The sequence below is a fragment of the Dipodomys spectabilis genome, unplaced genomic scaffold (genome assembly GCF_019054845.1).
Source record: "Dipodomys spectabilis isolate Male_0828 unplaced genomic scaffold, ASM1905484v1 ptg000094l, whole genome shotgun sequence".
Lineage (NCBI taxonomy): Eukaryota > Metazoa > Chordata > Mammalia > Rodentia > Heteromyidae > Dipodomys > Dipodomys spectabilis.
This window is the reverse complement of record NW_024870771.1, coordinates 16,162,033-16,177,804: the sequence shown is the minus strand read 5'-3', so window position 1 is coordinate 16,177,804 and position 15,772 is coordinate 16,162,033. Positions and strand designations below refer to the sequence as shown.

Here is a 15,772-nt window from a genome sequence, read left to right as displayed (position 1 = left end):
AGAACATTTTCTGCAATGTATTCATTCTACTGCCCTTAACAGTGTAGACACATGGAAAAAGGAAACACAAACATTCACACATTCGATTTCAACCCCCTTGCGCACACACACACACATAGTTAATAGTTATGGAAGCTAAGGAAATGTGGGACTTGTAAAATGTTATTACAAAACAATAAATTATGGTCCAATGAGCGATAGAAGCAATAATTACTAAAGAAGGTTAAGGGTGTTGGGATCAACTTCATGAGGAGCATGGAATTTCAAATGAGTATCAAGGGAAGGCAAGTCTGACCCATAGTATGACTTCCTAGAGCCACAAAGGTCCTAGGAATGTCCCCAGGCCTTTGTAGCCTCCCTACAACTTCCTTTTAGTAGCAGAGTACTAGGGAAGGGGGCATAAATGCCAGTGTCCTGAAAAATTATTCCATATATTGAAGAGATCTTCAAATACCTCTAAGAAACAGATTAGATTACTTCAACATTTTTCAGTGCTTATTTGACTAGGCTTATTTTTCCTTTTTACATGCCTAAGAAACATCTCAGGAGAACATTTTGGGGAAAGCTGTTAAAGGACAATGCCACTGGGGTGGGTTATGATGTGTGACATAAAAAGTTAATGGAAGAGCCATGAATCTTTGTGTGGAGAGGAATGGCCAGCAGACAAGAGGTAGGAAGGACTTGAATCAGTACAATAGGCAGAATTGAGCAAGCATATGCATGTGGTTTCTCATAGATGATTTTGCTGTGCTCTCTTCTCCCTAGGAAATAAACTTTGGCTCTAGAAAGAAGATTCCATTTTCCATAATAAAATGGCAGCAGTGGAAAACCCTAGCCAACAGCAAAAGAATGCAGAAGAACCCTGTAGTAACCTATCACCCATCCTTTTGAAGAGATTGGTGGAGGAGCCCAAGAGAAGAGGAGAAGTTCCTAATCACCTCCTGGAATCCAGTAAGTAGTTAGAAAACAGATTTTGTGAACAGCTCCCATCCTCCCAAGGGATCCAACTCCAGAAGGCAGAATGGAAAAGTTGATGTTGATTTGTCTATATCATTTTATAGGTTCCTAATAGGTTTTTGTTGTTTTGTTTTGTTTTTGTGCCAGTACTGAGACTTGAATTCAGGGTTTGTTGTTGGGGGATTTATTTTTTTGAGTTCTAAGAATATTTTAGATATGAGCTCCTTGTCCATTGTATGGCTAGTGAAGATCTTCTCCCAATCCATGGGCTTTCTATCGATCTTGCTAACTATGTCCTTTGCCATGCAGAAGCTCTGCAGTTTCATGGAATCCCATTTGTCCAACCTTTCTTTGACTTGTTGTGTTTCTAGGTTTTCATTAAGAAAATTTCAGTCTGTGCCGAGGAGCCTTAGAATTTCTCCTGTTCCTTCCTGTAATATTTTCAGGGTGTCTGCTTTGACTTCCAGGTTTTGATCCATTTGGAGTTGATTCTGGTGCAGGGTGATATATAAGGATCTATCTTTAGTTTTCTACAGGTGTTTAACCAATTTTGCCAGCACCATTTACTGAAGAGGCTTTCTTCCATTCTATTTTTTTAACTCCCTTATCGAAGATTAGGTGGCTATAAATCTGTGGATTCATTTCTGGGTCTTAAATGGTGTATTCCATTAAATGGTGTATTTTTTTTTTTTTTTGGAGCATAAATTAGTCACCAAGTTCTACTACTTCCATTTCCACAGGTACATTTCCCATCTCTCTCTGCTTGTTTCCCACATCAGCAGGCTACCGGGTCTGACAGTACTCTACACATTTTCCCTCTACACACTTTCCACCTATCAGTTTCCTTTCTAGAATACCTGACAGCTTTGTCTCCACCCTACTTGAATACGCTCAGTGGTTCCCCCTTGCACACAGACTAAAATCACTGCTTCTTTCCTTGGCATCTCACCCCCTTTAGTGTCTGATCTCAATTTGATCATCTTACACCATCCTCACATGGTGCCAGGTTACTTGTTCTTTGGGAATATATGCATATTATACCTTCCCAGCCTGCAAAGCCTGGGAAATCCTGTATCTGTTAGAGAATAGTCTCTTCATTTTGTCCTCATTTTTCTCATTTAGCCCCCACAAAACAACCTGATGAGGTACATTCTATTTCCACTTGCTGTTGGAGAAACTGAGACTTGGACAGGTCATGTGATTTCCCCAAGATGGCACTCTAGCTGTCATTCAGCTGGTGGAGATCCATGTTCAGCTATCTACCATGTTTTGTGCCAGCCACCTGTCTTTCAAGTCTCATCTTTTTTTTAATCTCTCTTTTTTTTCCTGTTCAAGGGGCTTGAACTCTGGGCCTGGACTCTGTCCCTCAGCTCTTCAGCTCAAGGCAAGCACTCTACCCTTGAGCCACAGCACCACTTCTGGTTTTCTGAGTGGTTTATTGGAGATAAGAGTCTCATGGCATTTCCTGCCCCAACTGGCTTTGAACCCCAATCCTCAGATTCCAGCCTTCTGAGTAGCTAGGATTAGAGGTGTGAGCCACCACACACAGCTTCGAGCCCCATCTTACATCTTAGAAATGTTTTATTTTGGTGTGACTCTTGTCATCCTAAGATGTGTTAAATAAAAATTGTATACTTTATCATTTGGGTGTGTTAGAAGGAAAATGATAGTTTTATATCTACTCTGTAACCTTAAAACAAAAGTCATTCTTTTTTTTTTTTACTTTAAAAAGTTATCCTTGGAGCTTGGAATGTGGCTTACTGGTAGATTGTCTAGCATGCATGAAGCTTTGGGTTCCATTCCTCAGTACCACATAAACAGAAAAGGCCAGAAGTGGTGCTGTGGCTCAAGTGGTAGAGTGCTCAGGGACAGTGCCCAGGCCCTGAGTTCAAGCCCCACAACTGGTAGATAGATAGATAGATAGATAGATAGATAGATAGATAGATAGATAGATAGATATAGATATATATGTATATCTATAGATATATCTATCTTTAAGTACTTGTACAAAGGGGCTTTAATGCAGCTTATCAGTTTGAGTACAATGGATCTTGATCAGTGTTACACCTTCCATTGTTCTCTCCTATCTCTCCCAACCACAAATTCTTTCAACATATAAAAAATCACTAATTAATGGAAACTTAAATCACTTAAAAGAAATGCTATATAATAATCTACAGAGATCATTAGTCCCCTGACCCACCACCCTCTAGCCCTTTAATTTGGCCCCAAGTTGATAGCAGTGACTGCTATCAGCAGTCATTGCAAAGGAAATATCACAGTACTTTCACGCCCACTTCAGATGTGTCACAAATCATGATGGTGAATTGTGGGGTGGGGGTCTCTGTGGCTCACAGGACTTAGATGCAGCCAAAGACAAATGGTTATCATTTTGGGGAATTAGACATCCCAAGGGCAGCAGTTTAGTATTCAGAATCAGGCACATACAGGCCTGATTTCTTCTCCCAGCTATGAGGAAGTTGTTTAGCTGTGACCCTCACTCTCCTACTCCTCACAGTGGAAATAATAGTTCATAGCACTAATGTGAGAATTATAAACAAACATATGCAGTGCTCCACCTGACACAAAGCAGAAAGCATGCAAATGAAAATGAGACAAGTTCCAGGGCCTTTTCCACCTGTCACTGCCCTGCCTAAATAAAGATCTGAGCAAAGTTTTATAGGTTGAACCCTTATATGAGCTCAGCTATTTTAACATTGCTCTTAAAACCTTTTTTTTTTAAACCACTCATTTATAACAAAATAATCCAAGGCTTTACTGTCCACAATGATACTCAGAGCTTTAAGATGTCTCTATATCACCTTGTAATCAGGTCTAGGCAAGGTCAAATAATAAAAGTTAATCAGATAGTAATAAAATGCAACATTTGGTATTTGGATACTGTGAACTGGGTATTCATTACACACAGTAAATAATCTTAGTGTTAGAGCAAAGACAAGGTGTGTGGTCTTTACCAGTTGGTATTTTATTATAAAATCATGTACCACATGAATGAAGAGTGAGTTATTTTAATAACTAATAAGTATACTATAGATTTTTGTGGTGATGGGAGCGTCTCCCCAGGAGTGCTCAGAAGTAGAGGGAGAAGCATTCAGTTAAAGTTCAGTTTAAGTTCATAATTAATCCTACTGACAGCTGTATCCAGTGTCTGAAATTTTGTTGTGTTTAAAATGCCCTAAATGAAAGGCAGTCCATGTTAAGAGAGCCTTCATTAATTTAATATTCCCTCTGGTGTCTCATGATGTACTTATCTCCCTTGCTTTTACAGAGGTTTATGCCAAGCTTGTGAACAATAAGATCATCCAGGCGAAGCCTGGCATAGTACATTTTGGAGGCTATCAAGTAGGAAAAAAGCACAAGCAGATTCTGGTAGGTGCTTTTTTTTTCTCTGTTTAACTGTTTGGGGTTTTTGAGATAGTCATACTAGTAGCTTAGGCTGGCCTTGAACGTGCAACCTCCTGCCTCAAGCTCTCTGAGCGTCAAGATTATAGGCCTGGAACACCTCACCTGGCCCTCTGATGAGTACTTTGGAAGGGGGATAGTTAATCACGGTCATGAAATGAGATATCATTGCACTTAAAGTACTCATAAACAGATCAAGTTCTAGATCAGAAGGTTAAGAAAATCTAAAGCTACATCAGTGTCCTTGGACACGTTTTCTTCCACTGTGTCAAAGACTCCTCCCAATAGTCTTTCTAAATACTTTGTCCTATGGTGGGGCTGGGGACTGATCCAATTTGATCCCTATTGTAGCTCTGTGAGGTTTGTATCTCTTAGAGATGAAGGAGAAAGGATTCCAGCACATAGAGCACATAGAGCTACCGAGTGATCATGACAGAATTTGACTCTTGGGTTACCTTCCTCCAAGCCACTCTAGTTTCACCACTCCCAGGAAAAGGGGTGTCTCTTTCCTAGGTGTTCTAACTCAGACCCTTTTAACCTGCTTGGATCAGATACCAATACCTGAATCAATTGTTCTGGTAAGGGAGGATTTGCAGAGGTCTGCCAGGTAAAGGTAGCTCTTCTAAGCAGGATCTAGGATAGAAGAAAAAGTGGGACTTCAAGCAGCCAGGCTACAGGAGGTTTTCCGTAGAACTAGATGAAGGACCAGACCTGCCTGGGTCTTCTTCCCTGAACTGAATGCTGACCAGGCTGTCCCTCATGGTCCTACTTGTGCTTATCTATGTGAAAACATGCCCAAGCCTTTACATTAGCTCCCCTATCTCAGTGACCTCATGCAGTCCCCCAAAGTCACACTGGACAGTACATCCCAGAATTTCTCCATAATGGGCTCTGGATCTGAGCTACACTAGCATCTGAGCCAAACTAGCATCTGAGCCAAGTTGGGGTGGGAAAGTCTTCACCTTGTGTGCATGCGTGCATACGCGCACGCATGTGTGTGTGTATGGAAGCTTAAACTTAGGGCCTTACACTCTTGCTTGGCTTTTGTGTTTAAGATTGGCGCGTTACCACTTGAGGCACAACTAAATTTCTGGCTTTTTGGTGATTAATTGGAGCTAAGAGTCTCTTAGATTTATCTGCCTGGGCTTTGAATCTCAATCCTTATATCTTAGGCTCCTGAGTAGCTAGGATTACAGACCTGGGTAGCACTGGTTCCCAGCATCACATGGGCTTTTGAGATTGTCTTTGTGTGTAACAAGATGTGTGTGTGTGTGTGTGTGTGTGTGTGTGTGTGTGTGTGTGTGTGTGTGTGATGCTCTTCTGACCCAGCCACTGTAAGACTGATGATTTTAAGAAAGCCTGATTCAGGACACTGAATCAGAGTCACTTTAGGACATTGACAAATGGTGAAACTATCAGGGAGTGAAGGACAGTTTCTCTCAGGCCATCCTCATAAAGGGAACAGTGTCCACAAGGCCCTGCACATTGAAGTGGGTAGAGAGAAACAGCTCCTAGGAAGCTTTCATTCTTAGGAAGTGGATGAGGGTTTAAAAGTATGGTTAGGAAAATGTATATACAAGATGCAGAACACCAGAATCAAATACAGTGACATCAGGGGTTGTACTATGGGGGAAGAACATACAAAGAAACAAAAATATTACATAGTATATTTTAAGTACATTAAAAAGAACCGCAACAAAGATAAAACCTTTTGTGTCCCTATCTTGAGGTTCATTTCATTTAGCATCAAGTTATATGGTCATATGTACATAACTTTTGACCTCTTCTGCTTGTCCTAGACATATACTAGTTATTGCAGATAAGGGAAACCATGGGACCTATGTTTCTTTGAGTCTGGCTTGCTTCACTGAATGTAAGTTTTTCCAAGTCTTTTCATGTCCTAACAAATGGGGCAGCGTCATTCTTTTTGATGGAGGCATAAAATCCATATATCTATCTATATCTATATATCTACATATATATCACATTTTCTTGATCTGTTCATCTGAGGGGCATGGGTTGGTTCCATATCTTAGCTATGGTAAATAATGCAGCAATATATATGGTTGTGTTGGTATGGCCTTGTTTGTGATAATTTGGATAAATGCCTAAAAGTGGGATTGCTGGGTCATAGGGGAGCTCTATGTGGAGTCTTTTGAGGAACCTCCATAGTGCTTTCCAAAGTGGTTGAACAAGTTTACACTCTCACCAACAATGCAGTAGGGTTCCCTTTTGGCCACATCCCCTCCAGCATCTGTTGTTATTAGGTTTCTTGATTATAGCCATTTTAACTTGATTGAGTAGAATCTCAATGTTGTTTTGATTTGCATTTCTTTTATGGCTAGGGAAGTTAAGCATTTCTTCATTCCAGTGTCCTGCATCTTGTATATACATTTTTCTAATTTGGGGAGGGGAAGGGAAATAACAAAATGCTGAAATAAGGATACAGGATGACCCATTGTAATAATGAGATGTACAAGACAGTATCTTGAAAATGAACTTTCAACTTTTGGGGGGGTGGAGGGATTGGCAGGAGGGGAAGGAGGAGTTGGGGAGGTGGGGAGGGAAGGGATGGTAGGGGAAAAACAAAAGAGGATATAACAATGCTGGATAGGAAATGGACTCATTACCTTGCTCATGTAACTGTAACCCCTCTGCACAGTATATTTACAATAATATACATATATATATATTAAGAACAAAAAAAGTGCTTAAAAAAAGTATGGTTAGGAACTTTCCCACCAACCAGCAAAAACAGCTTTCTAGAATCTACTTTTTCTTGATGAAGTTTGCAGGCTGGGTCCTAGTGGGATAAATCTAAAATATTTATTAATAATAATCACTTAATGTTTACAAGCTAAGTAAATACAAAAGGCTAAGATAAGATTTTACTGCTAGCTCTTGACTCTTCTTTTTTTGACAGCATTATTGAAATGTAAGTCACATCCCACAAAGTCTCCCATTTATAACATAAATACAATTCAGTGATTTTACTAGATTTATAGGTTTGTGCAAATACTGCCAAGATAAAAGTTCAAAATATTTTTGGGGGGAGGGAGGTATTGGGGAGGTGAGGAGGAATGGATAGTAGGGGAATTACAAAGGAAAGAGTAACAATGCTTGATAGGAAATGTACTCATTGTCTTATTCATGTAACTGTAACCCCTCTGTACAGTATCTTTATAATAAAATATTTTAAAAATTGAAAAAAAGCTCACAGTAAAATAAAAATTTATTATTCCCAAAAGAATCCCTACACCTAGTATCAGTCACTCGCCATACCCTCATGACACACTAGGCAACTGCAGGTACTTCCTGTCTCTATGGATTTACTGATTCTGGAAGTACACACAGCATGTTGTCTGTTGTGACTGGCTTCACACAGCACAGTGGTTTTCATGTTCATACACCATATAGAGTAAGCTAGTACTCTATCGCTTTTAAAACTGAATACTATTCCACAGACTACATCTTGTTTATCTGCTCATCAGCTGGTGTACATATAGGTTATTTCTATTTGGGGGCTATTATTAAATAACAATACTATGACCACTCATGCACATGCATGTATGTGTGGACATATTTTTAATTTGCTTGGAAGTATGAAATTATCATAATACATGGAATAAGTGCTATTAAAAACCATAAATTTAGGCTATTAAAATTAGAAATTTATTCTCTCACAGTTCTGGAGGCTAGAATCCAAAATCAAGGTGCAGCAGGCTGCACCTTCCAGAGGTTCTTGTGAAGAATCTCCCAGTTTTGGGTGGTCCTGGGTGTTCTTGGTTTGTGATGGCATCACTCTAATCTCTGCCTCCATCTTTACATGATATTTTCTTGTTTACCTATGTTGTCTCTTTATTATTATTATTTTTTGCCAGTTCTGGGGCCTAAACTCAGGGCCTGGGCACTGTTCCTGAGCTTCTTTTACTCAAGGATAGCACTCTACCACTAGATCCACAGCGCCACTTCCAGCCTTCTCTGTTTATATGGTACTAAGTAATCGAACCCAGGGCTTCATGCATGCTAGGCAAGCAGTCTACCACTAAGCCATGCTCCTAGCCCCGTCTTCTCTTTTGCTTTAAAATGAATACTTGTCATTACACTTAGGGCCCACTCAGTAACCCAAAATGACCCCATCCTAAGATCCTTAATTTAACATCTAGAAAGACCTTTTATCCAATAAGATCACATTCACATGAGCCAGAGATGAGAATGTGAACATATCTTTTTGAATTCACTATGTAGCTCAATCAAGCTTTATTTGCATTTCTATAGTGACTAACGGTATACTTTTTCATGAGTTCACTAGCTGTGAACTGGCCAAAACACATGAACTGACTTCACACAGCCACTTGAGAACCAATTCTATGAAATACTGTTAGCTTAGGAGCACAAGAGTACTTACTGCCTTTTCTAAATTTGAGTTCTTCCTTCATATCAGTTACTTGCATGCAATGTGATAATTTATATGAAAACATCTGCAGTTAAACCTTTCCTTGAGAAGAGATAGTGTTAAAGGAGGAATCACTGGCCATTTTGAGCCAGGCACTCAAACAGCCTAGCTGCTCAGGAGACTGAGATCTGAGATCTGAAATCTGAGATCTGGTTTATAACCAGCCAAGACAAGAAAGCCCATGAGACTTTTATCTCCAATTAACTACCAGAAAACCAGAAATGGTACTGTGGCTCAAAGTGGTAGAACACTAGCCTTGAGCAAAAAAGCTTAGGAACAGTGCCCAGGCCTGATTCCAAGCCCCACAACCAACCAAAAACAAACAAAAAGGACTTGCCATTTCCTTAAAGAAATGTTTATTCAAATCTCTTGTCACTTATCATATGTGTGACTTACAAGTATCTTGTACCTGTCCTAATTCTCTAGACAGTATCAAGTATTTATTTTAATAAAGTCCAATTTACCCATTTGTTCTTATTTGTGCTGCTTTTAATAACAAATTCAAGGTCATAATGATTTACACCTGTGTTTTCTTCTATGAATTGTAAACCTTCTCAGTAGACATGATATAAAAAATAAACTATGCAACTTGTGGGCAGGGATAGGAAGGGGAAGATGGAGGAAAGTGAAGGAAAAGGTAACATTGTCCAAAAGGGAAACACACTTATGAAATGGTAACACCTCTGTACAACACTTTAATAATAACAACAAAATTATATTTTGAAAAGGAGTCTTATCCTTTTAGTTTTTAACTTTAGTTTTGTAGTTCTCTTTAAGTTTTTGTGTATTATGTAAGATGAAGGTTAATTCCAATCATTTTCATGTGCCAGTATTTTTTGGTTGAAAACTAGTTTTTCCCTATTAAGTGTTTTTGACAGTCTTAGTAAAAAAAAATCAATGGACTGTAAGTGTAAGAGTTTCTTTCTGGGCTCTCATTTCTACTTCACTTATGTGCACATTTGTCCTGATGGCATTGTAACACTTGATTATTGACGTTCTCAGTAAGTTTGGAAACCAAAAATTGCAAGTGCTCCAACCTTGCTTTTCTTTCTCAAGATCATTTTGACTATTCTGCAATTGCGCCAGGAGTTGCATTGAATCAATTTGGGGAGTATCATAATATTAAGCCACAAATGTCATTTATTACACTTGTTTTATCACCTTTCTCACTAACTCTGGGCTATTTCCCACTTTTATAGGGTAGGAGCCTAACCTATTTTAAAGTTGACTTTCCCCAGAGTCACAGAAGGCCTATTTGGCTTGCTAAGATCCTCTAAAGAATGTTAAGAAATATTGCCATTCTCTCTATGGATGGCATTTATCAGAGTTAATAATTAACTAGTAACTTTAAAAACTACCATACCAATCAAACTAGCAAATAAAGAAAAAAACTAAACAACATGGCTGGCATTCTATTTACTTTTGCTAAGTACAATGTCAATGGTTCCAATAATGTTACCAAGTTAAAAATTCTTTGCCCTCTATGATTTTAATCGTGTTAATACTAGTTTTTCCTAGTATTCATCTCCAATGGAACATTTCTTTTATTAGTTTCTCTCTAGTGAGGTTCTACTGTCTGGTGTATGTTACCATGTTTTGGGTTTTCTTTTAATTCCACATACAGTTAGCAAGAGCATCCACCATGTGGCAAAGAGTGAAAGCATCATGGTGAATGCTAAAGAAAACAAAAAGTCCTTTAAATCGTTATACACACACACACACACACACATACACACACACCAAACAACTCAAACATGATACCAGACAAGCAAGGTGGTATAAAGAAATGAGAAGAAAATGCTCTCTAAAAGATGCCTTGTCATTCACAAGGGAAGGTATAAAAATGGAGTGTAGAAGAGAAGCCAGGTAGCATAGCCCACAAGCCAAATGAGAGAAATTCAGGCACAGAGGAGGACATGGAAAGAGGTTCTAGGTGAGCAAACATGTAGTGAACTTGGAGGCCACTAGTTTAGGTGGGCTGTAATTCAGATAGTAAAGGAAGTTAAGGATGAGTTTTTAAACTCAAGAACATTCAATCAGTTTTGTGGAATTTTGCATATGGTTGAGGTTCACAACCTTTGTGTGTGTGCGTGCATGTGCACGTGCATGCACACACATGGGCATGTACACCCATCCTGAGGCTTGAACTGAGGCTCTGTGTGCTGTCCCTTAGCTTTTGTTTCAATGCTAACACTCTACTACTTGAGCCACAGATCCACTTCTGGCTTTTTGTTCATTAATTGGAGATAAGAGTCTCATAGCTATTCTTGCTGGTTTGGCTTCAAACCTTGATCCTCAGATCTCAGCCTCCCGGGTAGCTAGGCCTACAAATGTTGCCACCAGTGCCCAACTCAACCTTTTCTTCCATTGTTGTCCTTAAAGGAGACATTAATGAGAGGAATGAAACATGAAAGAATACAATTTTCTGAGGTAGTTAAGTTTTGAAGGTCCCACATCACTGTAATATTTGAGATTATTTTGCCCTCTCAGAAATCAATTTTCAGTTCCCCTGTGGAGTCTTACTGGCCTTGAGAATGTTAGGGAAACACAAGAAGGAGTATGACTTAGTTATTGGACAGATACAAAGCCTCTGTTCTGCTTCACTCTGCTGAGAACAGAAGCCAAATCTGCCGCTCCTTTGTACCTTGCACAATGTCTAACACACAGAAGGCACTCAGCAAATACTTGTGAAAGAATCACACTGAACTTACTTGCTGAGACTGGACTAACTTGGTAGAGGCTTATGAGTGCCAAGTAATACAGTGTAAAGTCTAAATGGCCACACATTTCTATCAGGCATTAAAACAGAAATAGATAAATGTACACAATGACTTCATCGTAATAATATTCTAGGAAGTATTGAGAAAGCCAGTCTCCTATTTCTACCAACAAAGTTAAGAGGAAGCCCAAGGCTATTTCCTGGAGATTCTTGCCAAACAAGGGGAAAAATACAACAACTCTGCTTTTATCTTGGTTTCACCACAGGAAACTATGTAAATTGCCCAGGGATGGGATGATTGAATGTGTGTTTAAAACCACAACAAACTGTTTATTAATGTTTGAAATTGATCCAGATCTTGCATTCATGTTGAAATCTGTGCTTCGATTTACTTTCAAATTTGAATGAATGCTCCTCCATTTTCTCAAAACAGAGACTCCTTACATTCTCCCTCTCCCTGCTGTGGAAAGATGTTGTCTGGGAAATTATATTTATTAAGTAAATAATCCATCAATTTTCCTAGAAGACAACCAGTGCTGTGTTGCCAGCTCAAATAAAATTGTTAGCCTTGTAAAGCCTTATTGTAAAAGAGTGAACATTTCCTTCTGGATTTGTAAAGCAATAATATTAGTTTTTAACTCCATACGACAGCCTTTAAGGACCACCTTTCCCCACAGCAGGAGCTTGCTTCTCAAAACTAAGACCATGAATTTCTATGGTTCCTGTGTAGACATGGAAGGAAGGGAGAATCAATACGACAAACATAAACACAGCTCCTGTTTCTTGGGTACCAATTTCTCTCTCTATTGAGAAGAATGCAGTATATGAGCAGAATGTATTTTAAGATAAAACATCTTCAAGGTCATGCAGAACTGCTGGAATTTGGCCCCAGATCCCTGAATAAAGACTTGACCTCCTCTAGAAAAATTGGCAGCAACCTCCCCCCCACCCCCACCCAGCTTGGAGGCTGAATATGTTGTGTTTGGAAACATACTGGGATAAATGCTTTGGAGTAAAGATTACACCCCACCCACACTAGACCAAGACTTCCTTGGAGGCAGACTCGTTTTTTTTTCACTCCAGTCCAGAAGCATAGACCTGTATTTAGGCCCCAGGTTCAAACTCTAGGAGTTCCACATGTCAGGTCCAGCCATTCACCCCTATTGTAAAGGGCATAGAAAGGAGATTTATTACAGACCATGGGCAGCCATGGGAAGATAGTACTTCAGCTCATCTTCCACTATCTTCAATGAACGGACATGAACTATTGGTTACATACACAAGGAACTGGAGACAAAGGTGAGAGAGATATACATAATTATAAAATCTGTTCAAAGTATGGTCTGGTTGATCATTGGTCTAGTCCTTGTTTGGGGAGGGGCTCCAGAGAGGTTGTTACCACTGTCATCACTGATCAGGGTAAACAAGTCATCATTGCCTGCTGGATATTCTTTCCAGAAGTTCTACTGTTCCTTCCAGATGGTTTCAGTTACTTTTCACAAAGATGCATCCATCAGTCCTGTCCCGAGAACCTCAAATGATTCCAAAGGATCTGCAGAGAGAATGCCTTGAAAACACATAGAAAATGGAGGCAAAGATGCCAAGCTTATTTTCCTCTCCTTTGAGATAATTTGTGGACCCAAATAAGGAATCATTGCTTTTCAGCAAAATCAGTACCTGTTACAAATCCTGCAATTGCATACGGAAGGGCATGAGAGGAGAATGGAGGAAGGGAAGTAAAGAGAGCCCTGAGCTCTCTATCTTATCCCTGTAAATCCCAGGTCATGGTGAGGCATCTTGATGTGTGATTGGTGGGTGTTTGTTTGTTTGTTTGTTTTTGGTGGAAAGGAGACATCCTGTAAAACAGAAGAAAGACCTGAATCTCATTCATATTGTGGTCAATATGAGCCTCCCAAAGGATGCATCCTGGGGAACAGAGCCAGGGAAGGCTAGCTCCCAGGGGGTCAGGGATCCTGGACAATTCAAGAGTCCACTGGCATCCTGAAACAGAAGACAGGGTAAGATTGTAGGCAACTTTATCTTGCCTCAAGGGCAGTGCTGGGTTACTCGGGTTTTGTTATGTTTTCAAATATTAACTTAAAATCCACTTTCTTGTGGTTTTTTGCATTTTTAATAAGTTTTTTATTGTGAAAATGCTGTACAAAGGGGTTACAGTTACATGAGCAAGGTCATGAGTACATTTCTTTTTTTTAATTTTTTACTTTTTATTGTGAAAATACAGAGGGGTTACAATTACATGGCAAGATAATGAGTACATTTCTTATCAAGCATTGTAGCCTTCTCCTTTGTTTCCCCTTCCCATCCCTTCCCATCCTCCCCCCCCCCCACCTAATCCTCCCCCCCCCCCACCAAAGTTGTAAAGTTCGTTTTTGACATAAGGACTTGTACTTCTCATTGTTGCAACGGGTCCACCTGTATCCTTATTTAAACGACTTGTTTTACCCCTCTTGTGTTTTTAATAATGATTTCCCCCCGGTTTTAGTTGTAAGTGGAAAGGCAGGAATACCATTTTATCCCTGGAAAGATATTATTTTTAACAACCTAAAAATAAAACCAATTTGCTAATACAGCATGAAAGGAAAGAAAGATGGAGCATAGTTTGGTCCCTGAGCTTCCCTGATGTAGGAGACAGTAAGAAGCAGTGGAAAAAGCCTGAGGCAAAGTCTAGACCCAGCGCCTGCTTTGAGCAACACCATATCACTGTGTCTTCTAAATGGCCTCTCTGTTCTCAGGGGTTCAGACAACACAATCTTTAATAGGACAAAAACATGGCTAATTATAGCAAACCATGGGTATTTGCAACTCACAGCAGAGAACTGAAACATGAATAGAATCTCTAGTCTTTACAGTGTGTATTGGGAGTCAGTATGTTAAGCCTTGTTAGTGTTCCAAGTTCATTTATAAAGCTTTTTGGGCACCAGGGTTGTTGTTTTTTTCTTTTTTTGTCTCAGTGTCCTTGTCCAAGCCCAAGCACAGAAGCACATATCTGTACTCTCAGCAACTAAGGAGGCTGAAGCAGGAGAACTGCTTCAGCCCAGGAGTTCAAGATCAGCTGGGCAACATAGACTGCCTCATAAAAGGGGGAGCGGGAGAAGAGGTAGGAAGAGGAGGAGGAGAAGGAAGAAAAAGAGGAGGAGGAGGAGGAGAAGTAAAAGAAGTCATTGTTTGCAGAATTTTTCTTCCCCTACCATCACTAAAGTCCAGTCACAGCCTTTACTGCCATCTATCATGTGGAATTGTGTGCCCAGCCCTTTAGTCTTGCATATTCTCTTTTCCATCAGATTTTCAGTTGAAGTTAAGGACCTAAGAGAGTTTGAGTCCTCTGAATGTTAATGGGGGGCAGGGGGCTTGAGCTCAGGGCCTTGTTCTCTCACTTGGCTTTTCCCCCTCAAAGCTGGCACTGTAACACTTGGACCATACTTCAGCTTCCAGATTTTTGCTGGTTTGGGGCTGGGAAGGTGGCTCAGTGGTAGAGCACTTGCCTTGCATGCCTGAGGCCCTGGGTTCGATTCCTCAGCACCACATAATCAGAAAAAAAAGCCGGAAGTGGTGCTGTGGCTCAAGTGGTAAAGCGCTAGCCTTGAGTTGAAGAGCTGAGGGATAGTGCCCAGGCCCAGAGTTCAAGCCTCACGACCGGACCCAAAAACAAACAAACAAACAGATTTTTACTGGTTCATTGGTGATGAGTCTTTTGGACTTTTCTGCCTGGGATGGCTTTGAACTGAATCCTAAAATCTGTCTCCTGAGTGGCTAGGGTTACAGGCATGAGTCACTGGCACCTGGCTAAATGTCATCCTGAAGGACATTGGGCATTTGAGCTTCAGATTCTTATATCCCTTCTGTTTGAGGGTCGAAATATCAGGATAATTATTTCCTGATAATCCCTGTATCCCCATGAACCCTTCTCTAATCTAGAAGCCTAGCAGCCCCCATCCTGTGCGCATCACTGAAGTTCCCCGAGTACCACTCTATATGTGGTATGGACCTAGATGAGGACCCTCAGCATCCACAAGGCACAGAATGTCATTTCTGTACTTCCAGGGTACAAACCAACACAAGTTCATACACCCTTGCTTAATGTATTGTCTTTGCTGGATTACTTGTAAGTAAATGGTGATGATAAAATCAGCTCTCCCTGGACACCTAGGTCAAGGCCTTTATGGTCATGTTCCCATGCTTATCTTTTTTGTCACATC

The 15,772-nt window shown here is 40.1% G+C and overlaps 1 protein-coding gene across 1 annotated transcript in view; it reads left to right on the top strand.

Moving 5' to 3' along the window:
- Cfap221 (cilia and flagella associated protein 221) overlaps positions 1-15,772 on the top strand; it is a 94,101-nt gene that overhangs the window by 487 nt on the left and 77,842 nt on the right. The window contains exons 2-3 of the mRNA XM_042685135.1: positions 766-951; positions 4,247-4,347. Of these exons, the coding sequence (XP_042541069.1) occupies positions 813-951; positions 4,247-4,347 (240 nt within the window). The 5' untranslated portion in view covers positions 766-812. The remainder of the gene's footprint in view (positions 1-765; positions 952-4,246; positions 4,348-15,772) is intronic.